The following is a 26,153-nucleotide window of genomic DNA, read 5'->3' as shown; positions in this document are numbered from 1 at the left end:
ACCCACAGAGTCGGTGCCTATGGCTAGAAGGAAAGGTCACCTTGAAGGTTTCATTTTTCACTCCCCTCGTGAATGCACAACCAAAATATCATCCAAAAGTGGAAAAGTAAAACATGTCTTCCCTCAACTTATATTCCTGTCGATTAAAACTTGCCCTCCCTGTCTGCTTTTTGATGATTAAATCAATGGAGTCTCATCTGATTAATCCACCGGATAAAACCAGAAGCACTAGTTGATTCCCCATGGAAAGCGAGCATCTGTACTTTGCAGTCATCTCCACACACACCCCGCCTGCCCCCTGCCCTGTTAGTTCCACATTCACCTGGAAGGCATTGACGTCCATCAAAAAGTTAATCGTCTCCATGAAGATGGTGATGGGCTGTGGGGGAGGGAGTGGGGGAGGCTCTGTTTCAAAGGCAACCTTGGGTTCTGAAATTAAGCAGGGAATTCAAGGAATTTAACAACAAACATACCTTAGATGCCTTTCTTTAGTACAGTATGGTCACTTCTTGCGTAGGGGTTCTATTCCAGGGGTGGCATGTATATGCAAAAATGTGTATATTCAAGCCATCCCCTTGGAACTGCCCCTGCACAAGCATCCCTACCTTTCCAGAGTCCTGCACTGAGCTGGCCTTGCCCCCCAAGCGAGGCAGAGAGCGTTGCAGCTCTCTGTCTTGCTTACCGGGCTCATGAATTCTCTCATGAAGACTCTGAGATGCTCTCGTGAGATCTCATGGGACCACCCAAGTTCCCCAGAGATCTCGCAAGAGAAAACTCTTGTGCAAAAAGAGCTTTTAAGCTCTCTGCTTTCCGTGCATTTAATTTGTGCAATTTCAACCGGCCAGCCTTCTCCTGTCTAAAGTTGAAATTGCACATGTTAAATGTGCATAAGTTGCAATCATGCTGTATTCAATTTGTTAAATAAATGCAGCAAATACACAGCTTCATTTTTCATTTAGAGTTTTCAGCAAATATCTACTTTGCAAAGTGTGCCTGGTCCCCACACCACCACCACCACCACCAGTGTCTATCCACAACCCATCCGTGAAGCCTAAGCCAAGCCAAAAGCCTATGTTAAGAGAGGAAGTTGAGGAAAAGCAAAATAAGCACAGCACTTTGAAGAATGCCAATGAAAAGGGAAATTGCTGCAGTTCATGTATTCGCCTGTAGTCAGTAAAGAAAATCAGCCCTTCCAGGTCTGCAGGTCTGCTTTGTTTGGCTTCACTCACCCCTGAGCAGAAACGCTGTTCAAATGCAGGCTAGTAGTCCATTGGACAGGTTATCCTATGCAATCCAGACCCTGCTATGACTGCCCAAGCACATCCTTTTGATTTTGGCAGCTCTGCCCCTTAGATTGCTGGTGTCACTTTGCTCATTTGTGCAGCAAGAGTGGTTCTGCTGCAGCTCATTCTCTTGCTTCTAAGTCGTAATCATCATTTGCCTCGAATCCTAAGCTTGTGGCCCCTAACCTTTCAGAGTAGGCAGCTTCATTCTACTGGAAGCCATCGACATCCTCCTTGAAATCTTAGGTGTTCCTTCCTCGTCTTGCAGGCGATGAAAGGATTCTTCATCAGACACTAAAGGAAAATGATGAAAAATGAGAAAAATCAAAACAAGAACAAGCCTATCTTGATCTGTCTCTCAGATCACTGACATTCAGCTTTGCCCAGTTATACAACAAGACTCGTGTTGTATCTCCTTCTACTTCTTCAAGGAATAGTCACACCCTCTCCAAGCCCAAGGTTGTGTCCCCAAACCTTTCGGAGGCGCCAGCTTCAATCTACTGGGAGCCAGGGACATTTTTCTGGCGATCTTAGGAATTTTCTCCTCCTCTGCCCGATGGATGGTTATGGACGGCTCTGGGATGTCTGAAACGTCAACAGATGCTAAGGGGAAATCCAGAAAAATGAGAGGCAAAGTCAAAGAAGAGCAAAACTATCTTTGCATATTTCTAACTGGATAGCAAGTCTTAGTACAAGAGGAATGAGCTTACACACCCACACACCCTGATCCCATGTCCTGCCTGGAGAAGCCGATTGGTTGGGAATTCTCTATGAACTTATTGGGTTAGCTAGAGTTACTGAGCTCAGCCCTGCTGTTATTTTAATAATAATAATAATAATAATAATAATAATAATAATAATAATAATAATTTTATACCCCGCCCATCTGGCTGGGTTTCCCCATCCACTCTGGGCAGCTCCCAATTGAATATTAAAAACACAATACAGCATTAAACATTAAAAACTTCCCTAAACAGGACTGCCTTCAGATGCCTTTTACAAGTAGGATAGTTGCTTATTTCCTTGACATCTGATGCCCCTCACAGCTTCTTGACACTACAAAGCCCCCATGATGCCTGGGAAGGAGTGCAAAGCACACACTTAAGCCGGGGAACAGGAGTCTGTGGCCCACAAGTCCCATCATGCTGGCTGCGTTGGGGATTCAAACTACTTCCTCCAAACAGAGTATTTCCCCACTGCAGATAACTCCTTTAAACTTCTGACAGTTGTCAATCACCTGGTGTTGTTATGACATCAGGCGAAATGACAGATGGGTGGGACCACCCCCTGTTGAAGCCCCACCCCCGGGTGCAGGTGAATTAAGGTTCTAGCCTGTCAGGTTCCCCACCTCTACACTAGTAAGATCAAGAAGCAAAACCAACACCTCAGAAAGGGCGAAGGAGTCCAGGAAGGGTGAGAGAGATTATAATAGGCATGACCAATATATGCAGAAATGCACACACTTGCTCAGTGCCAAACTCGGAAGTGACCTGGAAATGCCATAAAAGATGTCACTAAAAGGGCAGAAAGGGGCAGGGCAGAGGTGGAACAGAAGCAGGATGGGGCAGAACAGGGTGTTTCAATTGCATGCTATTTAACAGACACACACAATGACCTCCCGGACCACAATTCTCATGCAAATTGGGTTTGCCTGTAGTCATAAAAATAAGTTTTCAAAAAGATGAGAGGAAATGTTTTGGGATAAACAGAGTTCTAATCCCAGAGACATAGATGATGTTCCTGTTGGCATAACATATTCTGTCTGTCGTGAACATGAATATCTTTGACCTGCTGTGAACTTGCTGTGCTTTTTCCAAGACCCCATTGTTTACAAATTCCCTGCAGGCAGAGTCTCAGCTTACTCAGCTCATCCTCCGCTGAAACAGAAAGAACTTCCACCGCTGAAGGAGACATGGAGACCTTTCGTACTGCATCTGAAACCTCAGGTGGAGGTCGCTCCTTCTGGAAAGAAGCCTTCTGGAGTTTGAAAGCCTTCTGAAACGCCATCTCCACCCTAATGTCATTCTCCTGGATATCATAGAATAGCCCTGTGGGAAAGGCAAGAGCATGGGTAGGCAAACTAAGGCCAGGGTCCGGATCTGGCCCAATCATCTTATAAATCCAGCCCACGGAGGATCTGCTTTAACATGAGTAGAATGTGGAAGAGATGCCCAGACTCTGCAGCCAAGGCAGTGTGGCTGAGATGTGCTGGGTTGGAAACAAGGCAAGAGAGCGGATGGTGAACTAAAATAGAATAAAACCAAAACCTGCCTGTGACCAAATGTACCCGAGCCTTAAAGTTCCTGTATGTGTGCAGGGGGAATCCTATGATGTCAGAGGTGTGCCCAGTACCGATGAAGAGAATACCATGATAAAGCGCATTAACAAGTACACCCCAGCAAATCCAGCTGACCTACCTAAGATGGTCCAGGCCAGAATGCTGGAGGGTTCCAAGCAGGTGGCGTCCTCAAAGAAGACCTCAGCATCTTCGTAGTTCTCCAGCATCACAGCCATGATGCCACAGAGCAGTATGCTGGGCAGACAAAACCAAAGACTGAAGCAGCTGCCCACTTGCAAAAAGCAAGCAAGCAAGCAAGAGCCCACAGCACTGTGTAGCCTATGAGCGTTCCTACTGCAGTAAGGGTGGAAAGCAACTAAGTGTTACTCAGACTAGACCCACTGAAATTATGAGCCAAACTTACCCATGCTCATTAATTTCAATGAGTCTACTCTGAGTAAAACTTAGTTGCCTACCACCCATTGTCTCTTCCTGGATGCTTACTTGGAAGCAAGTGCCACACTGTGATCAATGGGGCTTTCTCCCAGGTCAGTGTGCATAAAGCATGCCACATTGTATTGGAGCCAGGTTAAGTTACTCACACATTGTTCCCACTGACATCATTGTACAGTGCCGGATTAAATTCTGTGGAGGCCCCTAGGCAGTCGAAAATCTGGGAGGCCCCTCGGACATTATCTCCCTAATACGTTTATTTTATTTTACCAGCCAACAATTTTAACAAACCAATTTTATTATGCCATATTATTTTGATCTGTTGTTGCGGGGGCCCTAAAAGGCGTGAGGCCCAGAGGTCCGTACCTATGCTGCTTATTTGGAAATCTGGCACCGCCATTGCACTTTAAATCATGACGAATGTATCCCACTGATTTCCATGGGACCCAAGTTCAACCCAATATCTGAAAGACCCCCTACTTCCCTACAAACCTCCCTGGGTGTTAATATCACCATAGGGGCCCTTTGTGGTAATTCCACTGGCTTCAGAAGGTTTTATTGTGGGAGAGGTTCCCCTCACAGAAGACATTCTCTGTAGCAGCTACTAAGTTGCAAAATACTAGGGTGCACAGCTGCACCTGGCATCTTCATTATTTAGTTTTTATGATATGCTGAACTGAAGATGCATCTCTTTCCCCTGGCCTCTGACACCTGAGATGTCTATTTTAACAACCCACACTATGCCTGTAACTGTAATTTGTTTTAAGCTGTTTTTAATATTGAATTTTAAACAGATGGAACCTGCTCTGGGATCTTACGGCGAAGGGGCAGGGAGCTAAGAAATTAAACAACTAACAACAGTTATCCACCTTGGAGGCTGACAAAAATACTCTTGCAACAGGACATGTACATGATGCCATGGCTTGCAACAGGCTGTGAGCAGGAGAGGAGCAGCATGAGCACTACAGTCGTACCTTGCTTTGCAACCGGGATCCGGACACTAGCTGAAAAGGATGCAGGGCAAAGCGCCGTGTCTGCGTATGCGCATGGAATGATTTGCACTTCTGTGCATGCGCAAAGTGCAATTTAGTGCTTCTGTGCATGCGCGAGCTGCAAACCCGGAAGTAACCTGTTCCGGTACTTCCGAGTTTGCTGTGGATATTCGCTGGAATAGACGCTAGATGAGGCGGAGGTATTACTGTACAGTGGTGCCCCGCTAGACGAAAATAATTCGTTCTATGAGTGTCTTCGTAGAGCGAATTTTTCGTCTAGCGAAGCGGCAATGCAGCACGGAGGTTTTCGCGCCGAATTTTTTTTTTCCGTCTTGTGAGGCAGCCCCATTGACTTTTTCGTCTTGCGGGGCAGCCTTCCGCTAGCGAATGCCATTCGTCTACCGAGTTTTTCGTCTAGCGAGGCAGTCGTCTAGCGGGGCACCACTGTAGTGACATATATATGCACAGAAGCCCATGTGCCCAGCCATTCTGCTTTTTTATTTCCCTTTAAAAAGAAGGTGGGGGATCAGGATATGTTACAGCTCAGCCTCCAAGTGTTGCACCTATGGTATACTGTACTATTTTTAGCTGGAGGTGAGAAATGCCCTCAATATTCCTCAGCTACACAAAGCCTTTCTTGCCCCATGAGAATTGTCTGAACAAGGCCGCACATATCCCCTCCCTGCCTGCCTCCTGATACCAAGTACTACCTGGGTAGGTGATTGGGGTCCAGGCTAACAGCCTCGCGGAAGCACTCCTGGGCTTTGAGATTGTTTTCAGTCAGCAGACAGAAAGTGCCATAATCCAACCAACTCTGGATATCCTGGCGGTCACGAGACAATCTCTGGGGATGGAAACATCATTGCGTAAGTTGACTCCCTGATGTTCCAGGGTTTTGAATGGATAAAAACTGCACATTAGATTGATTTTAATTCAGCCTCAGGGTTTGTGAGCCATTATGCACTTGGACAAAACCCCTGCAGAGGTTCTCTAGTCCATCTAACCATATGTATGCTGGAGCTGCCTTACACTGAATAAGACCAAAGATGATCCATCTAGCCCAGCATAGTCAGCTGCCCAGCAGCCCTCTGTGCCACAACCTGAAAAGCAGCTTATGGCATATGGCTCCAGGGAGCAGAGTAGAGAGCCCCACTGCTGAGCTAAAGAGCCACAAAACATAAGACTGTGATATTTAGCTTGGCAGTACATGCAAAGAGGATGGAGGCAGGGGAATATTTCTTCCAGTTCCCACAGCAGCAGGGATACCAGAGGTCTGGGGGAAAACTCTTCAGCATCATTCACCCCCACACATTTCTTAGCCACCCAACTGGTGAGGGATGAGCAGTGTTTCTTGAATTGTTTTAGATTTCTTGTAAGTTGCTTGGAGACCATTTGACTGAATAGAAATCTTTCAAGAATAAATGGTGCTAAAGAAGCAAAAAAAATAGTGCCAACTATACAAACAAGCCAAGTCGCACATTATTAGAGAAGTAGGCACTGTCATGCACCCACTCAATAGTAAAGGTCATTACTAGTCAATCTTATCTGGGAAATATTCTTTCTGACGCTGAAGATCTCAGTCAATGAGGCCTAGCTCAAAGAAAGAGCAGTTTAGGTGGCATGAACTGTGAGCAGGGGTGGATGCACGGTTGAATTCTTCCCATCCGAGGAGGCAGGGACCCAGAAAAGATAAATCTAGCATGTCAGGGAGAAAGCTGGCATAGAACACTTCTCCCTTATATGCTTGCCTTCCATGTGTGGGCAGTTTTAAATGGAGGAGCATTTACTCATGTAATCTTTTGCACACAGTCCAAAGCCATACAGTCTGGGAGTTGTTTTACCACCTCAATTTTTGGCCTTACAACCTTATTAAACAATATGCACCCCTTATGTTTCCCCAAGAAAATGGGCTGCATTGGTTCAAATCCCACCTCTCTCACATCTTGCCTCTAGCTACAAAAGACATGGATACCGCCCCCCCCCCAAATCCCAACTACCCTCCCACAGCCCCTGAGGATTTTTAACACATCCTAAAATGCAAATGATGAAAACATCCTTTCTAAATGTCTCCAATTCTGCCTTAACACCAGAGAGACTCTTTGTTCCTGCAGCTGTTCTGCTTGGAGATGAGCAGCAGTTTTGTCACCTCCTGGTAGTAAGTCGCTGCCAAGTTATAGTCTCCGTTGTTCTGGGCTTCGCGGGCAAAAAGACGGAGCTGGTCAGAGGTGGTAAAGCTGGGAGGTGGAGGGCTGGGGGTCTGCTGGGACAGCACCTGTCCAAAGGTAAAGGGAATGATGCAACTATTACAGATCAAACTCGGCAGAGGCTTACACTTGAATGGGATTTTCAGTAATAATGGGGTGGTCAGAAGATTGCTCCTTGGTGCTTAAATAATATGTGATGAAGATACAGAGCCACCTGGGCTAAACCTGCTCCTCCCCCAGTGTTACGTCCAAAAAGATTCCTGGACAGCCACTGCCAGTCAGTGCAGACAATACCGAGGTAGACAGGCCCAATGGTCTGACTCGCTGTAAAGCAGCTTCCTATGTTACCTCCTTATGTACGCCAAACATCTGGATGGTGGTGGGTGTGGATGGATTTGTTTGCCTTGGCCAGCAACTCCCTTATGTTTCTCCAGTGATGCTTGAAAATATTGTACACCAACCTTCGGTGCCTTTCAAACATTTGGGACTACAGTCGTACCTTGGTTCTTGAACGGAATCCGTTCCAGAAGTCCATTCAAACTTCTGAAAACGTTCGAAAACCAAGGCCTGGCTTCCGATTGGCTGCAGGAGCTTCCTGCACTCAGTCGGAAGCTGCGTTGGACGTTTGTGTTCCAAAGAACGTTCGCAAACTGGAACACTCACTTCTGGATTTGCGGCGTTTGGGAACCAAAATGTACGAGTACCAAGGCGTTCGACAACCAAGGCACGACTGCACTACTGTGCTGGCTGGGGCAGAAGGGGAGTGGTAGGACAACCCCAGCATCAGTATAGAAGCCATAGACTGGTAGTTGACAGTCCAAAATCCCAATTAAAACATAAACAGCTTCCAACACTGATTCTTACTCCAACCTGTGACAAGTCCTCAAACAGTCCCAAGGATAAAATAATGGTTTGTAGATGTGACACTTTTTAAGGTGTGCCTTTCTCTTCCAAGCTGGCCTTACCTGATTCAGAGCGACATGCATCTGATCCACCAGGTACACGTACAGCTCGCTCAGAAAAGCTTGGAGCTGGTCCAAGTTGTCGAATGCAGTTGTTTTCAAGTACTTCTCTCGCACAATTTTCACCACGGCATGCTGCAGGGAACACAAACCCTCCACTTGACCCCAAAGGACTCAAACACATTTTTGGGAGTGGGGTGGGGGGGGGGAAGGAGACAGAAATCCAGAAAAACCAGGTTTTAATCCCCCTATTGGGCTAAATGAGATTTAAAGAAAATGTGGCTTTTAAAATGCTGGGGGATTCAGTAAGATATCATTTTATCACAGAAAGAGCTGAAGAAATTCACTGATGTAACAACCATGTACAAAAGAAATGAATTGAAATGGAGCTTATACCTTGATTTGCTCCTTAAAAGCAAAGTATTTCCCAGAGCTGTTGAGCTCATAGTTGAGCTGGCATTTCTGGTCCTCCAGGGTGTGGCTGTCAATGGCATACCCTTCAACCAACTGCCTGCCAAACAGCTCATGATACTCATCCAGAATGGCCTCAGCAATGCTGGTGACCTGAGAGTGGTAATCTTCGACTGCCTAAAAAGACAGAGAAATAAGGGCAGAAGCTCAGTGGGAGAACATTTTTCTTGCATGCAAAAGGTCCCAGGTTCAATCCCTGGATAGGGCTGGGAGAGACCCCGGTCTGAAACCCTGGAGAGACACTGCCTGTCAGTGTAGTAGACATTATTGAGCTAGAAATACCACTTGTCTGGCTCAGCATATGTTCCTAAGAAAAGATTGAGATGAGTGACTCATCTTAACTCTTGCTTGGAAAAAACCGTTCTGAGTGAATATACCAGTTTATCACCAGTGAAGTCTCTGAAAGACTTCCCTCCCACAAAAGTGCAAGGTGCAGTGCAAATCTGTGCTTAGATACCCAGATAAGGAAAACTGCTGCGATATACGTTCTGGAGCATCAAAGCACTGAAAGAGAATTGAGAACGGGAAAACCCATTGTGTGTGTTAGAGTAGGGTCACAGGCAGCACTGCTGGGTGATGGCTGAAAGCAAGAGATAGTGTTTATTGTCATCCCATGCCAGAGGTAGCACAGCATGGCAGACAGTGTCAGACTAGGAGGACCAAGGGGATGTCGGTTCAAATCCTCACTCAGCCATGAACTTCACTGAATGACTCTGGGCCTGTGTCTCAGTTTAACCTACCTCACAAGACTGCTGCAAAGATAAAACAGGAACCCTGTACATGGCTTTTATTCGCAATTTATTTGGCAAATGTGTGCAAGGTGAGTAGCATCCCTTCAGAATCACAGACCTCCACTCAGAAGACAGGTTAGCTTTCAGCCCAAAGACTCACCACACAAGGTAGTGGCAAGTAGATTCTGATAGTGTACCACTTAACCAAATTCTCAGGGCTGTGTATGTGTTGTGATTCTACACGGAAGCAAAATATCTGCTTAATGCAATAGTGAGGATTTCCAGCAATTGTCTATTTCCTTCCCCCTTTTAAAGGCATGCTTATAGCTCTCATTATAACAAATAAATGCTTGGAAGTATCTGTAAGAAGACAATGCCTGTTGAGCTTTCAGAAGCCCTAGGGTGGCTGAACAAGCTTTCCAGTGGTTGGGGGTGGTGCAGCTTTTGTGTGCTGCTTAAGTCCCCATAACAAGGCAAACCAGAATAAATTGTATCAAGTAGGCAAAATTAATTACACACAGTAAGAGATAATATGCACGTTTGTGCAAACTGTTCGGTTTGCAGCACTAAGCTTTTCCTAGCAGAGAACTTTCAATTCCCCACTCCTCAGGCAGAGTACATAAAGCTGGGTGAGCACACTTATTCTACTCTGTACCTTCTTAGCTCCTGCAGTCCTTCGAGGGAGTTGAGGGCGTGGAGGAATCATCTCCTTTACCCTGTATGTGCAAGACAAAATTCATTGGGTTCCAAGTCTGCAATTCTATACACAAATGTTGACCCTAGATCCAGATCCCAACACTTAAGCCTATGAGCCAGGAGTTCCTCAATTTAGATCCCAGACTAAAACCCAGACCGAAAACTGTGCATTAGGTCATTTTGCCTTTAAATGCAAACAGAATCTAATTTCTCCCCCAGCCCTAATGATAGTGTAAATAGGACCTTTGTAAAAGCAAGCAATTTGCTGGAGCTGTCCAAGGTCCTACAACTCTAGCATGACCTTTCCTGCTACCAACCAACTGACTGTGCCACCTTCAGATGTTTTCCACTCTGGCTCATGCTCAGAACAGGACACCATGGAAGATTAAAAATCTGTAATAACTGGCCTGGCCTGGCCTTGCCCATGGAGCAAATGGAAGGAATAACCCATCTCAGGAGAACCTCCTCCACTGAAGGATAATTTACAGAGCACTTTAGGATACATGATAAATTTTATTTAAAGTGTTCCTTGACATCCCTCCCTCCCTCCCCAGATCACTGCCCATGCGCACCGGTTGGCGAGCTCCTCTGGCAAACGCTTGGGCACCAAAGGTTTGTCCAGCGCAAACTCTATCACAATAAACGTTCCGCTGTCTATATATTGCTGAAAAGACAAAGCAGGTTGACACTTTCTCAGTCTTAAGATCTTAAGAGCATTTTCATAGATGAAGATTAAACAGGTTGCATCTCTCTCACACCATATACCAGCCAGTGCAAAAGAGGAAGTGGAGGATGGGAATTCCTAATAGGAATGAGCATTCTGGCCACCATAGGCTTTACATTGTTTCTCTGCCTTCATGTTGCATTCAACAGATGAATCTGTCAGTGATTCTAATTCCGATCAACACCTGCTGTGCCCTTCCTGCTAGCTTTAGGTGAGTTATCCACTAACAGTGCACAGGCGGCTTCTACTGTAAAATGGCCAAATCAGTTTTCTATGGAGTTCACCTGCTAAGAGTAAACTGTACACAATAGGGCAAGTGTGCTACTCTAGTGGTTCAATCACACCAATTAATGTCCATTTTGGAATACATCCTAAGTTTTGCCTGTGAAAATGCTTTGATCCACAAGATCCCTTCATTCCCGTCTCACCCACAGAAAGTCCAAAAAAGTACAGCAGCCAGGAGCTGGTCATCAATACCCCTCCCATTAGTGTCAATGGATTATTTTATTATTATTATTATTATTATTATTATTATTATTATTATTATTATTATTATTATTAGTGTGCTGCCCACATTTCTCACAGTATTGTAAGACATTTGGGAGACCTAAATCTAAATAAAATAATCTAAATAATGATAATAACTAAAAACCAACTGAATAGGGAAAATTAAAAAAGGAACACAAGTGGATGGGGCTTAGGAAGTGTTGGTCTCTGCCAGAGACTCTCCCTCTGCACCACCTCATTGATTGCTCTGCCTGTCATTAATTGGAATCGTCTTGGGTTCAATTTAAAAGCAGCAATAATGTTTGCCACTAAAAGCATATATCCCTACTAACAGACATTGCAGCACAATCCTTAATATTACCAAACAGTATAATGGAATTTTAATGGAATTGCTCTCAGAATAACATATATTCCATTATATTTAATTGCATCTTTCCAATAATTCTTTTTATGGGCAATCAAATCTGCTAAATCTGCCTCATCTATGCTGCATCTTCAATATTTTGTTCAAATTATATGCCCCCATATAAATGGTTTTATTTAATATTCACACATAGTGAAGCAATTAGGACTAGAAGTCAAAATAGATATTCCACTTTTCATCTGATAACTATCATCTATATTTAATTTCATTATTTTATATAGGAAAGGAAATTACTATTTTATAATAAAGAAAGCTATGACAGTGCACCATTACAGACTGTTGGATTCTCATTCTTTTACCTGTTTCAAATGAGGAAGAAATGAGAAAAATGATTGGTTGACAGATTGGTAGACTGTTAAATAAAAGAATAATGTTTAAACAAGCAGGGGAGATGATGGGGGGAGTTTAAGAAACAAGGGAGGCAGAAATAAATAAATATGGGAAGGCAGCCCACATTTCCAGGAAATAATTTCTGGTAGATGAAGGAACACATATTTCCATATCGGGATCTTCCTTGTTACTTTTATTAAGAAATATTAGCTCCCTCGTTGTCTACACTATTGTATAAACTCCACCAACAAAGGCTTTTGAGTGGCACATCATTAGATTCCGGACTAACAATCAATCAAGTCCTGCAAATTCAGGCCTTATATGATAGGACTGAGCATGATACAACCAGCCAGTGTTCAAAACTCCCATTGTTCTAGGCGCATTTTGTGACAGGGAATTTCATTAGCGCAAGCAGTTTCTGAGCTCTGAGTGCAGTACTGGGCCTAAGATTTCAGACTAAAACTGCAGAGTGGAAGGAAAGGAGGACCTTTTTCTGCCTCCCCACTTCCAGCTACTTTCTGAAGACTGGAGAAGAGACCGTCTTAAGAATATTAGGATTGTGGGCAGAGGAAGGACTAGAGCATGTGAAAAATGAATATAATATTTTTTAGCTGCAGTTCATTCATTTTCAGTTTTGTATTCTTTTTATTAAAAAATGTGCACCTAGACATTCTTTTGTTGCGCCCATAACCTAGGTTTAAGGTGCCTTTTAGCTCCTAGCTTTCTTATCTCAGTTTCTAACACTGCAACCATCATATAGCCCAAGATGGCATTTAAAGAAAACTACTGTAATATACTATCTTACTAACCAAATATACAGAAATATACTCCCCTCCTAAGTCTTCAATCCCATTTCATGTGGTTTGGTTAACATGTTAACACCAAACCATGGTGATAGTGTTGCACGAATGAGGCCTGTACTTTAATGAGTTACTTCATAGAGATCATTATTTCTAAGTTACATCTCTAGCAGCAAACCATGCTTTGCCCAAACCTAGTGCAAATATCAATTTGTGGTTTATAATCTTCATTTAAATGGCCTGCCCAAACTGTTGTTCAGGTGTCATGGCAAGTTATGGTTTCTAAGAAAAACAAAGTAACTAATTAAAATGGAGCACACAGGAGAAAAGGGAAAGAAGTGTGAGCACAGGGTTTGTTCGTGCAATGCCAAACTAGCATATTACATGTCAGCAAACCCACTAAATGTCACAGACACACAAGGCACTCCCTTATTAATCCACGGGTTTCACATGACACAGATCTGAGTCCCAGCTTTTAAAACACATTCGTGTCCACAATTTCCCGATCATCCACTTAAGGAATATATTTACCTGTCCTTCAATGTTCTGGCATATAGATATAGCCGCTTCTATTGTGGTATCAGATGTGTCCTTTTTCACAATATTAGATGCCTTGTAAAAAATAACAATGATTGCTACATCAGATTCAGCACAGCTGCTACGTGGGAAGCTTCTATCCAATCAGCTTCTGCCTTTCTGTTCCCCAAGGCCAGAACTATGGTAGCCATGTGACCTAGAGCCTATCTGCAGTCCCACATTACATAGTAAGGACCTCAAAGCATTTCCCTGAGGCATTGTAAGAAAACTAAATAGTGGACAGAGCCAGCCAGCTGTCTCAACTTTAGCATTGCAGCTGCTGCCCTCTGCCACTGTCTGAGGAGCCCACCACAGGGCACTCTGCTATGGGCCACCACAGCCCAAAGAAAACACCGCAGCTGTAACAGGCCTCGTGGTGCTTTGACTTGACCCTCAGGAACAGTCAAGGGGTGTTCTCACGATTCATTATCCATGATTCCACAGTCATTTTGGGATGTGGCATTTACAGTGGTTATACAGGAGGCTTCCAGGTGGGAACTTTGGTTCTCCAGATGTTGCTGAACAACAACTGCCATCATATCTAGCCACTGAACAATCTTTCTGAAGCTGATGCAAAGTTCCGCTTCATCTGGAGGGCCAAAGATTCCCAGCTCTTGTTATGCAAAGCACAATCCCCTCATTGCTGTTTGCCCTCCTTGCCAAGTAATTTTTTGGTTTCAAACTCATCAGGTATTTCACCAGGACTTCCTCTCCACATTCACCTTTCTCATTACGACCTCTTTAGCGGGCTTGTCCTCCTTTGTGGTCTTCCCAAGGATACCTTTGGTATGTGGGGTGAGCAGCCCTAATTTATTCAGGGCTGCCTGGTGGCCGATGTCACGGAAAAGACTGAAGAGACACTTCGTCTGAAACAAGAGAGAAGGAACAAATGATAACAAGGCAACTCATGGCAAACAAAAAAGTGTGCTTTAAATGTTGAACTTCAGCCAAGTGCGTTTTCCTGTGGTGCTGATGCAACCTTTGCCAACCCAGTGCCCTCCAGATGTTGTTGGGCTACAGCTCCCATCTTGCCTGGCCAGTTGTTGTTCAGCAACATCTGGAGGCCAAAAGTTCCCCACACCTGAACTAAGGCAACCAAACATCCCTGCCCCGTCAAAAACCTCCTAGTCAAATGGGTACTTAGTGTGCTCAAGGTGTATGGAATGATAAGCAACCACTGGAGAGAGGCAGATAAGGAAAACTGAGGTGGGAAAGAATGGCATGGAGCATCCTATAAGAGGACATGGCTGACTGACAAATTCCTCAACAGGAACACTCCACACTGCAACATTTTGTTGCAGCCCCCCGACACCTTCTGAGAAGAGCTGCTTTTCAATTTGAAATGTGAGATTCTAAGCTCTTACAGTTATATATTAAATCACAGTGAAACATTTGATTTATCACTATTATTTGACTATGAGAATCATGTATGAGAGAAAGACTGGGTGAGTGTTTTACACATGTATTGTTCTATAGAAGATGATAAACAACTCGCTCAAGAAAATATCATATTGATTTGAATATAAGCTGCCCCTTCCCCTAAAATCATGGCTTCTCTACCTATATGAGCATGGTAATAGGCCACACTCAGGTTTTAAATAAGATTTGGAGGGAAAGTGTGACCTATATTCAGACTGATACAGCACTTGAGTATCACCTGCCCTCAGGAAGCAGCTGAGCAGCAAAAAGGAGCCAAGGAGAACTGATTTCAACATGCCTGGCCTTCTCCCTCAGTGTGGTGATGCAGGCTGGGTCCAAACGAAGAGGAAAGCAAATGGGCAATGGGAACAGCAGTGAGGAAAAGGAGGGACTCACAGGGGAGGGGCCTACTGTTTGCATTTTTTTTCCACTACCCCCCCCCCCCCAATCTACCTGATCAGCTAATGCATACAACACTGGCAAGATACTTCTCTCCACTGCAGTCCCTGAGAGAGTTTGGCTGCTGTCTGAAAATGTTCCCTCTAAAAAATAATGGGAAGGCTTAACATGTGGACATAGACAAGGAGCTTTCAAAAAACAGAAGGAAGACTGACAGGACTGAAGATTGACTTAGTGTCTTGGCAGAAGCTGGTCTCACACCATGGGTGAAGAACTCACTGCAATTCCTCTTTCAATATTACAGGCTTATAAACAGTCGCTTCACCTGTTTGCCTATGGCACATAGTAACTGCTCCCAGGCAACCAGTTGGCTCTTGTCTTCCCCTTTTGGACCAGATATTCTAACATAGGTTTGGGTGTGTGTGTGTGTGCTATGTTTGCAACTCTGTAATCTTAGTGCCTTAAATATTTGAAATATTACCGGTACATCTGTCTTCAGCCTTGTATTCCTGGCTCCATCAAGATATATCCTGGGATAGGCTCAAGTCTTTCCTCTTTTCTCCTGCTCAGGCATGGGAGACTCACCTCACTTGCTGAGACCCATGGCAAGAGCATCAAGTGAAAGGCAGGCCACTTAGTGCAGGTTCTTACCTTTTCAAACACCTCATTGTCAAGATAAGGGTAGACCCGGAATGCACCGCGGATCCGCTTCACCCCAGGATAGAGCAGAGGCACTGCGTTGATGTAAGCCACACCATGAAAGGAAATCTGCTCTTCTTCGCCTCCGCCACCTCCTCCTCCCTGGAAATTGAAAAACTGAGATTTATAGATCGCCCCAATCTATAGTCCTGAAAGCTTACAGCAAGCAGGCAAAGCAAAGAGGGAACAGAATCACAGCAACAAAACAGAAGAACATTTCATCAAATTCCCAGAACTTTCCCCATCATTTGCTGGCTCAGCTCTGAGCACTGAAAGTCATCCTGAAATATGCAAGCCTCACAGGGCTTGTGAAAGGTGCTCAGGTTTGGACTTTGGAGATTCTGCAAGGAAGGGAGTTCATAACAGGAGGCAAGTGATCAAAATGATCTTGGAGATAATCATGGGGCAGATGGGTATAAGTGCTCTCGAATGTATGCTGGGTGAAAGCCCAAGCAAACGGGACAAGGCCTTGCTTTCAAGAAAAGTTTTTAGGCAGCACTATGGTATGAAGTCCTGGCAAAGAAAGGAACTTCCAGCTGAGCTTCCCTGAGACAAGGAACAAAAAGGCAATCAACCTCTAGCATGGGTAATAAAGAAAAACCAACTGATCAACAACCAGAGCTCATTTTTCTCTCAATAACACATCCAGGCAAGTAACAACAAAAGAGATAGGGCAATGGCTCGCAGCATCCCTGAGGGCTCTACCAGTATGATTAAACACTTTTAATTATACAAATGCTCTTCTTTTGCTTTGAAACCTTTTTGTGTTTCTCTGGGTAATGCAAAATATAAAATAATAAGAATGTATATACATGATTCAGGTCTATAATATGTACACATTCTGCCTCTATTAATGCCAACCAAAGTCCACACTTGGTTCATGACTGACTCTCCTCTGGAAGGCTGAACTTCTTCATTAAGCTGCAGATTTCCCCCAGGCATAATACCTTTAGCAAATGAATCAAAGCAACATTTAAGCATCCACCTGTTCTCACCTTTCTTGCTTAAGCATAACAGGTACTTTACCTTCTCTCCTTTTCCACCTTTTGTTTTGGTGGAAGTGACCACAGGCACTCTGGTCATCTCCACAGGCCAGTACCTACAATCTGCAATCCGCTTTCGAAAACTGTGGCATAGAGAAAGACAGGCAGAAAACAGTAATTATTCTAAACCAGTGTGATGTAATGGTCAGAGTGCTGGACCAGGATTTGGGAGACTGGGGTTCAAATTCCCACTTGCCCCTGAAGTCCCCATCTGTCAGCCTAATCTACCTCACAAAACTGTTGGGCGGAAAATATGGAATATAATGAAGATGAAACACCAAATTTTTTTGTATCAATGAACAAAATGGCCACCATTTTGTATGAATACACCTGAAAATGTGGCCATACCATACATCTTTGCTCAGAAAACATGTGTGTCAGCCAGCAGTCACAGCCAAGTAATGGAGTCCTGACTGACACTTCTGGTTTGGCTCTAAATTTTGTTGCCACTCTCACTGCTAATGCCAGGTGCAGAGGGTTTGCATCACAGAGAAGCAGACACAGAGCAATAGCCCCTTTCTGTTCAGTACCAGAAATTCAAGCTACATGTCACTTGCTCACCATTATGCTTATTCCTATTTGCTTTGCAGAATGCATGAGTTGTTTGCAGCACTGCAGTCACTGGCAGCCAGTACAGTTGCCTATTTAGGACTAGGAATGGGGGAAACCCAGGTTTATATTCTCACAGCCCTCCCCAGAAGTTCAGTGGGTGACCTTGGGCTGGTCACTTTCTCTCTCTGCCTAACCTACCCCACAAGGTTGTTATGAAGATAAAATGGGGCGAGGGGACCATGCTTAATTCCTTGAATTCCCTGAAGCAAAGGCAAGATATAAATGTTACAATACTAATACTAATAATCTGATGTGCCACAGACACCACTGCAAACCAAGCCATAGATGCACACAGGTATGTAGGAAGCTGCCTTTTGCCGAGTAAAACCATTGGTCCTTCCAGTTCTGTTTTGTCTATGCTGACTAGCAGCAGGTTTCAGGAAGAAAGTCTCTCCCAGCCTTACTTGGAGATGCTTGGGTATTGAACCAGGGACCTTCTGCATGCAAAGAAGATGCTCTGCCACTGAGCTCTGGCCCTTCCCTTAACACTTACTTAGCACTGATATAGAGCTTTATCTCAGTAACTGTCATAATAACTTTTGTACAGTAGGTCAAGGCCAATCAGATCTCGGGCACCCAACGGTGTCTGAAGTTCTCTCCCACAAGATTGCCAGTTCTTTGCTATTAGCCACTATATTGCAGCAGGCCTCATCTAGTTCCTTTGGGCCACTCTATGTATGTTATGAGCCCACGGAGAAAGGCCTATGTTTTCTCACCAGAGCACAGCAAGAGGATCTAAGTAGCAGCGCCTTTCCAAGTCCCACATAATCCGTTTTTTAATAGTTTCTGCCTGGATCCTGAGATCTCTATCCTAAAAAGAAAGGAAGAAAAGAACCATTTAGAAGCTCTAGAAATCAGCATGTAAAGAAAACGATAAATTCTGCAGCAGGGAACCCTCATTTCAGTCACTATATTAATTAGTGCTCATTTTCAATGGTGGCACTAGAAACAAATTTGGGGGGATGGGACAGAATGGGCAAAATACATTCTAGTGTGGAGAATAGTTGATGAGTGGAAGCAAACATATCTCGGAAGATGCTTCCCTCCGAACACCATCCTTCTGGCGCTTTCTATGCTTGTTTTGCACATTAGACTTACAAGTGTAAGTCATTGCATTCATTCCCAGCAATTACACTCTCTCTTGGCTCTCCAGTACCGAAAGACATGGTTTCAGGAAAAACTAGGCACTGGCCTGACTTATCCCAGCAATAATCACATTTATATGATTCTAAATAGCTACTCTGGTTATATTCTGTCCCAGCTCTTTCTTTCAAAGTCACCTCCAGTGTGTTCAGCTCTCCATCCTCCTCCTCGTAATCACCACCAACGATAAAGGAGTCTGGGATATTCTGCCCCCCTGGTGCTAAGATGTTGGTGACCGGCCACTTTTTGGGCCGGGGTAGCGGTTCTTTCTCACCACCAAACTTCAGTACTCCATTCTTGAACAGGAAGGGGCATTCTTTCTGGAATGATCATAAAGGATAAAGGATTCAAGTAATCAGCAAAGTAACACACACACACATATACAGTACAGTATAGAGTGGCATGGATACAAATGTGGTAAAGACCCCAATATAGTTACAAAAGGGAGGACTAAGAATGATTTATATAGGTCTTTTAATTTGCAAAGTGCCTTTTAAGTTTCCACTGTGGCATCCCCCCAATAGCTTGTGTGAGACAGGCCACTATTTCCCAAATTTTACAAGGGAGGTGGAAAAACAGTGGCTCAGTGTGTTTCTAACACAAAATCCCAATTTGGCATCACATGAGCAAGCCTTGGGCTCACAGTATACCACAGCCTACCATGACATCCATACTGACAAACTATGACTTGCACTTGCCCTCCAAATCCAAACAGGGGACCACCATTAAACCTGAGGCTTGTTCAAGGAATGAGCCAGTGACTTGCTGAAGGCCACACAACAATTCCAGGGGCAGAGGCAGGGGATGGTTTGCCACCTCCCCATCTATCATGTGGTGTGCGGATCTGGATTCACAGGGCTGGCCCTACCATAAGGCAGGGTGAGGCAGCCATCTTAGGGAACAAATGCTGAAGGGTAGGGAGTGTACAGTACTATGTGTACTGCACTCTGCATTAAGTGTACCATGCATATGGATGTAAGGAGACAGTGATTTCCATCCGATTCTCTGCTCCTGTCCTGTGTCTGTTCTGCTACAGTTCAGCTTCCACCAAAATCTACATTGTTCATCTTGCCATCCACTATGCCCAAAACTATCATAATAAATTATAGAATCAATTATGTAACTAACTAATTAGAAATCTAGTATCTTACAATTGGAGTGAGAAGGCTCTGGTTTTTACCTCATTTAATTGATTTACTTCATTTATGTGCCACCTTTTCGCAGTACTGTAAGCTGCGCCAAAGCAGCTTACAATGTACATCCATTGATTATCAAATACACAACATTGCAGGGTGGACATTGCGGAAAGAAAGGTTTATAAAACGTTATATAAATACAAAGGAAGCAAAAAAAAATTATCAAAGTTTTAGTAGACAGAGAATAAATTCAATTATTACAAAATAATTAAGATAGACTCGTGTACAAAGCCAAAAAAGAAAGAAAGTTAACAGGCAATAAAATTCTAGTGATGGTGCAGGTCTTATTCTGAGAAGCCTCGGAAGCCAGGCTTAAATACAGTTCAGAGGGGATTGGTCTTCTCACCAGACTAGAAGACTGACAGCTGGCTCTCCCATTGCTCCTCAGAGGAGACTAACAGCAGCAAAAGGGAACCGTGGGGTGGGGGTGGGGGAGTGATGCTGAATCCTCTTCTCCAGCCTCCTGGAAGCTTCAGCTACCGCTGGAGGTCTTATTGGCTATTACTAACTAGCCACCCCAATCACAGCACCCTGTGACTACAGCAAGAGAAGCATGAGCAAGAGCACAGTGAAGACAAGAGTTCAGGATCCCAGCAGGACTCACCTCGCCAACAGCAGGCACTTGCAAGCCGATCATATAGTTCTGTGGGGGTCCAGTGGGCAGGAACGTTTCAGGGACCGAATAAACACCTTCCACAGTCACTCTAAGGAGATTGCCCTCGGACAGCTGCCATGGGGACAGCAGACTCTCCTGCACAGATACTGTTACGTTGATGACACACTACAAAAACAAGATCAGGTTTGGGGTATGCCGGCACTATAAACTTGCATATTGCTTTTATGCAAGTTCAAATTGCCATGGTGTTCCTCAAGGGATCCCAGGAATTTTCAGAGTTCATCAGGAAGATGGTTGTATCAGTTTTAAGTCAGTGATGTCAATAAAATCCTTAGAAAACAGCTGAGAAAACAGTCATGTTGCTTCATTTTTTTAGTGTGATCCAGCTGGGCCAGGACTCTCTGCTAAATCCAGTCATTAGGACATTTCCCTCCTACCCGCTTCCACTCCACCTAGCCAGCAACTGAGGAAAATGATTGTGGAGAGAGATTGTTGGGTCTATTCCCCGAGAAGCAGTTGGAACAGAGTATATTTTTCAGTCAACTGTCTTACATTTAAAAAAAAAACCTTATGTTTATTATATATAAAGTTTAAGCTGAAAACATATAGCCAGGCAAAAAGGCAAGATAGAAACAATTTAAATAAAATAATGTGTGTTAGGATTGAAGTGCTACCCACCAATATTTTGAAGCCAGATATATTGAAGTTATGTTGCTGCATACAGTTCCTTTGAAGAAATGCCTCTATTATTATTTTTTAAAATACCTTTGCATCTGGCCGGAGGGTCTCCAGGGGAGAGCCGAGCACAGGGTATAGTGGAAGTGTTGCACTAAATTCACAGAGTCCTGCAGAGAAAGAGAAAGAATTTTTGGAGGGGAATCACAAAAGATGGTGTGGTGAAGCAGTGTTAAAAGGAAGTTTTTCAGGAGAGCACCAGGGGACGCAGCTGCTCTTGCCACGCTGCTCTGTAGGTTGGCAAGAATCTGGGATGCAGCAGGGAAATGAGCCATAGTTAACAAACCAAGATGGGTTAATAGGTAATAACAAGCCAAAGCTAGAACAAGCCATGGTTTGTAAGTTGCCAACAAACCATGGCTTTTGATCATGGGTTGTTGGGAACAAACCAAGCATAGTTAAGTTCTGGAGCTGTCAGTGCAGTAGGGCAGAGATGTGGAGCTGCCCTCCTGCCAACAGCCACTTACCTGTATGGGGTATGCCAGTGTGGGGGCAAGGTTAGGGTTGTGCATGTGCACCAGTAACAGCACCAGATTGGCTCCACACAGCAGGACCTCAACCACCACCCCACTGCACACTGTCCAGACCCACCAACCCACCTTAACACACCAGCTGCTCTTGGTTAAGCTATAGGACTGAGTTTGCACAATCAAACAAGCCAAGTTTAAACTAAGCAAGCCATGGCTTAGTGTTAAGTGTGAACTAGACCACTGTATAACTTCCATAGTGTGCATTCCAAGGAAATGGGTAAAGCAAACCAAGGGTGTATTCTATCACCAACCTTCCAGTAAAGGTAGAAGGTCCATTACAGCTTGACCAAGCATCATGGTCTTCTCTTCCTTCTGCTTCTTCTCCTTTGGTAAGACTTCTGTCACAGTGACTGGGAATACCAAGCATAAGATTTGATAACATTCCTTAAACATCTGTGATGCAGAAGCACCCAGCAGTATGGAAGTGGGATGCTTGCTCTTTTGAAAATGGCTGCTACCCCTTACCATCATCTCACTGAAGAACTTCTCAAGAATCATTAGGCTTCTCAGATCTAGGGATGCTCAGAAAACTACTGCCCCTGATCATTTGAATAACCCTAGTTGAACTCTCTCTGGCATGCCTTTCCAGGTTCCAGGGGTCCCCCAAGCCAGGCACAAAAATCAAAACCCATCCTGTAATTTGGCCATTGAAAAATCACATATGGTTAAACCACTGAGCCTAGGGCTTGCCGATTGGAAGGTTAGGGGTTCGAATCCCCGCGACGGGGTGAACTCCCATTACTTGGTCCCTGCTCCTGCCAACCTAGCAGTTCGAAAGCACACAGTGCAAGTAGATAAATAGGTACCGCTCTGGGAGGAAGGTAAATGGCGTTTCCATGTGCTGCTCTGGTTCGCCAGAAGTGGCTTAGTCATGCTGGCCACATGACCCGGAAGCTGTACGCCAGCTCCCTCAGCCAGTAAAGCAAGATGAGCGCCACAATCCCAGAGTCGTCCGTGACTGGACCTAATGGCCAGGGGTCCCTTTACCTTTACCTAAGTAGTTGAGCCCTGCATCTCCTACTTAGATGTCCAAACAGGGATCCTGTCCATAATTTCAAAAGCATCACATTTTGGAGAAACCATTCAGACCAATATCAAGAAAATGAGCAGGCGTGAGTTGCATTACGATACCCTGACAATGTTGAAGGGATAAATCACTGAGGGAGGTGCTGTCTGTTTCTACCAAGACTCCTAGATTAAGGAACAAAAGTGCTTTGAAGGTAGTTATTGCAGGCCTGTTCTAGTGGATGAAATATGCACAGGATACAATGCTTCCCTTGAAATAATCAAAGAACAAAACCAATCTCTTCTTTCCCAATTTCTAAATGACTAAGTGACTGTCAATTCAGAAGCATCTGTTTAAAATGGGGAAACAAGGAAGGGAGGAACACTCTTACTCACATAGCAAAGGTTTGTGTGCAATGTCATCTAGGCTGTGTTGCCCTTCAGGCTGGCAGTCAAAGGTAGTAGTGAAATTATATTTCGCACTTCCTTCTGCTGAACTTTCCACTTTTGCAGAGTCACCAAGAACGATGCCATTGTATTCGGTACGCACAAAGGTAACTGGCCCATCTCCTTTGACACCTTTCTATCAAACAGGGAGATGGTGTCACTCAGTCTTTTTTGTATGGGACAGATTCAAGTATCACAACCTGAACAAGATCACACACTGCTTCTTCTCCACATGCCTGTATGCCTCTCTCCATCCATTTCAGCAAGCAAGAGGAATGATCTCACTTTAAGGACACATTCCAGCCAGACACGCAAGAAGGGTTGGAGAAGTCCAGGGAAGGAGGCTATAGACCCCCCCCCAAAGGGACTGGGGGACCACCACCCCTGTTCTAAATCAAACCTAACTTGGAAGGTGGACCAAATTTGAGATTCAAAAACATCAGAGAGAAATATAAGCATGTGCCTTTCTTTGCCACCCTAATCTGAGGTTTAGCCTTAAACTTGTGAGCATGACTTGTTTTATTTTTCATTTATGTGCAGCACCTAATAATACTGATAGAGTGTGCAAGAGAGCACCTACACTTTGGAACTCCCTGCCAATTGACATCTTCATTCTTTTTGGCACTTACTAAAGGCATTTTTGTTTAGGCAAGCCAATCTATACATGTACTGTAGAATGATGATATGTGCTTTAATCTGATTTGGACCTTATCAGTGATTTTTTTTAAAAAAAAATGTTTTAAATTGTTGTTTTTAACTGTCATTTTTTACTGATAGTTTTATTATTTCATTCTTTATTTAAACTGTCTTGATGTTTTATTTTGTTTTACAATCAAATGGTATATAAATATTGTGAAATAAATGTGGTGGTACTATACAAAATAAAATACCGAACTCAAGATAAATAAAAATTGTCTCAAAAGGAAAATTTACCAAGTCGTGTCCATCCAGCACTGTGATGTTCACTAGTTTGGCAAATCTTTCCGGCACCTCGGGATGCAAAAAGGAAGGTGAGACAGCCATTAGAAGGAAGAATCTGCTGGTGAATAGATGTGTCTATATAACTAAATAAAAGAAGAGAAGAAAAAGGAACATGAACTATCATTTATTTATATCTTGCCTTTCCTCCAAGGGGATCAAGCTGATATACTTAGGTTTCTACCCAATTTTACCATTCCAACAACAACAACAACCTTGCAAGGTAGGGTAGGATATGCAGAGTAGTATAGAACAAAGTGTTATGTGATGGCTAGAGTGTCAGAATAGGACCAGGAAGATCCCAGTTCAAATCCCCACTCAGCCTTGAAACTCACACAGTGACCTTGGGCCACTCAACTTTTTTGGAATGTCACCTACCTTGCAGTGTGGTTCTGAAGCTAAAGAGGAGGGATGTACCATTGGAGAAAAGGCAGGGATAGAAAACTAATAAAATAAAATGTACAGCACAAAAATGCAGTAATATAGCACAATATAACCCTGCAGCTAATTGCTGTGATAAGTCTCCAACATTCTCAGATCACTTCCTTTTTGAAAGTCAACGATGCGATCCGACGGCCGTCTCAGTAAGTTACTTCCAAGTAACAGTATTGCAGCCCTAATTTGTACTTATTATAGTGTTGTATTCCCCCCCCCCCACCCTGCACTTATGAGATTTTCTGACTTAGGTGCCAAAATAACTTGGCTGGCCTTGAGTATTAAGCACTTGGACTTGAGTGATAAATACATAATTTGCTGCTCTGCCTCAGGCAGCAATATGTCAATTACTGCTGCAGGGCTTGTGTGTGTGCAAAAGGGGATGTTAAATAACATAAATAAACATTAAACTGATTTCCCCCCCAAGAAAAACAACATACAAACACCCCCTTTTAAGAGAAGGCGGTCGAGGGAGTTGTGATGCAAACCATTGCAAGTATTCTTGCATGAAACAGCTTATCTTGACTCTGTATCCAACTAACGTCTACTCAGAGCAGACCCTCTGAAATCTATGGACCTGAGCCAGCCATTAAGTACATTAAGGTCTACTCTAAGCAGGACTCACGTTGGATGGATACAACCCTGGGAAACTGAAGTTCATTTTTCACTGGAAAATTTTCGACTCTTCCAGGTTGGCAATCAAAGCAGAGGAACACACCTTCACGCCCTGCACTGGACGGAAATGGGTGCGAGCGCTGAAAAGGGGGGAGCGGGGAATGAGAGACGCTCACCTGTCCGCCCGCCCGCAGATAACAGAAGAGCGAAAAGGCCCGGCGACGGTTGCCGGAGCATCTTCCGTTCCCATAGCGACGCGGAGGCGCCTTGAACGCTTCTCCGTTCCTTCGCCTGGGGAAGCCTCGCGAGACCTTCCGGCTGCCATGTTTGTTGTGGGCAAGCGAAGGGTCTCACTGGGTTTCGCAGTTTCGCAGCCGCCTTCTGCCTAGTAATAAGCCTGCCTGGGCACGTGTCTGTTGTACAGAAGCCCACCAAACCCTAGATTTGGAGGGAGTTGGCAAGTTTTTTTTTGCAAGCTGTAATGGTTGCTAAGAAACTTATAGTTGGAGCCTGGAAAGAGAAATACCCACTATCTATTACACAGTGGTCTGAAGACCTTAATGCCCTTGCTACATTGGAAAAGTTAAAGCTATGGTTTTCCCAGTAGTAATGTACGGAAGTGAGAGCTGGACCATAAAGAAGGCTGATCGCCGTAGAATTGATGCTTTTGAATTATGGTGCTGGAGGAGACTCTTGAGAGTCCCGTGGACTGCAAGAAGATCAAACCTATCCATTCTCAAAGAAATCAGCCCTGAGTACTCACTAGAAGGACAGATCCTGAAGTTGAGGCTCCAGTACTTTGGCCACCTCATGAGAAGAGAAGAATCCCTAGAAAAGACCCTGATGTTGG

At 44.2% G+C, this 26,153-nt stretch overlaps 1 protein-coding gene across 1 annotated transcript in view; it reads right to left on the bottom strand.

Annotated features, from left to right (window-relative positions):
* Positions 1 to 24,335, bottom strand: part of CFAP70 (cilia and flagella associated protein 70) — a 29,153-nt gene extending 4,818 nt beyond the window's left edge. Inside the window, exons 1-22 of the mRNA XM_033167714.1 lie at positions 24,209 to 24,335; positions 23,225 to 23,411; positions 22,075 to 22,173; positions 21,324 to 21,403; positions 20,547 to 20,723; positions 18,884 to 19,066; positions 18,320 to 18,414; positions 16,975 to 17,074; positions 15,901 to 16,050; positions 14,154 to 14,297; positions 13,387 to 13,467; positions 10,643 to 10,734; positions 10,030 to 10,090; positions 8,569 to 8,760; positions 8,176 to 8,307; positions 7,153 to 7,278; positions 5,717 to 5,850; positions 3,701 to 3,816; positions 3,011 to 3,331; positions 1,758 to 1,886; positions 1,470 to 1,577; positions 323 to 429 (exon numbers count right to left, since the gene is read on the bottom strand). Coding sequence (XP_033023605.1) covers positions 323 to 429; positions 1,470 to 1,577; positions 1,758 to 1,886; positions 3,011 to 3,331; positions 3,701 to 3,816; positions 5,717 to 5,850; positions 7,153 to 7,278; positions 8,176 to 8,307; positions 8,569 to 8,760; positions 10,030 to 10,090; positions 10,643 to 10,734; positions 13,387 to 13,467; positions 14,154 to 14,297; positions 15,901 to 16,050; positions 16,975 to 17,074; positions 18,320 to 18,414; positions 18,884 to 19,066; positions 20,547 to 20,723; positions 21,324 to 21,403; positions 22,075 to 22,173; positions 23,225 to 23,411; positions 24,209 to 24,298 — 2,904 coding nt within the window. The 5' untranslated portion in view covers positions 24,299 to 24,335. The remainder of the gene's footprint in view (positions 1 to 322; positions 430 to 1,469; positions 1,578 to 1,757; positions 1,887 to 3,010; positions 3,332 to 3,700; positions 3,817 to 5,716; positions 5,851 to 7,152; positions 7,279 to 8,175; positions 8,308 to 8,568; positions 8,761 to 10,029; positions 10,091 to 10,642; positions 10,735 to 13,386; positions 13,468 to 14,153; positions 14,298 to 15,900; positions 16,051 to 16,974; positions 17,075 to 18,319; positions 18,415 to 18,883; positions 19,067 to 20,546; positions 20,724 to 21,323; positions 21,404 to 22,074; positions 22,174 to 23,224; positions 23,412 to 24,208) is intronic.
* Between the last annotated feature and the right edge of the window lie 1,818 nt (positions 24,336 to 26,153).

Source organism: Lacerta agilis, chromosome 13, assembly GCF_009819535.1.
Source record: "Lacerta agilis isolate rLacAgi1 chromosome 13, rLacAgi1.pri, whole genome shotgun sequence".
NCBI classification, from domain to species: domain Eukaryota; kingdom Metazoa; phylum Chordata; class Lepidosauria; order Squamata; family Lacertidae; genus Lacerta; species Lacerta agilis.
Note: the sequence above shows the minus strand (reverse complement) of the source record. Positions and strands in the feature narration are given on the sequence as shown.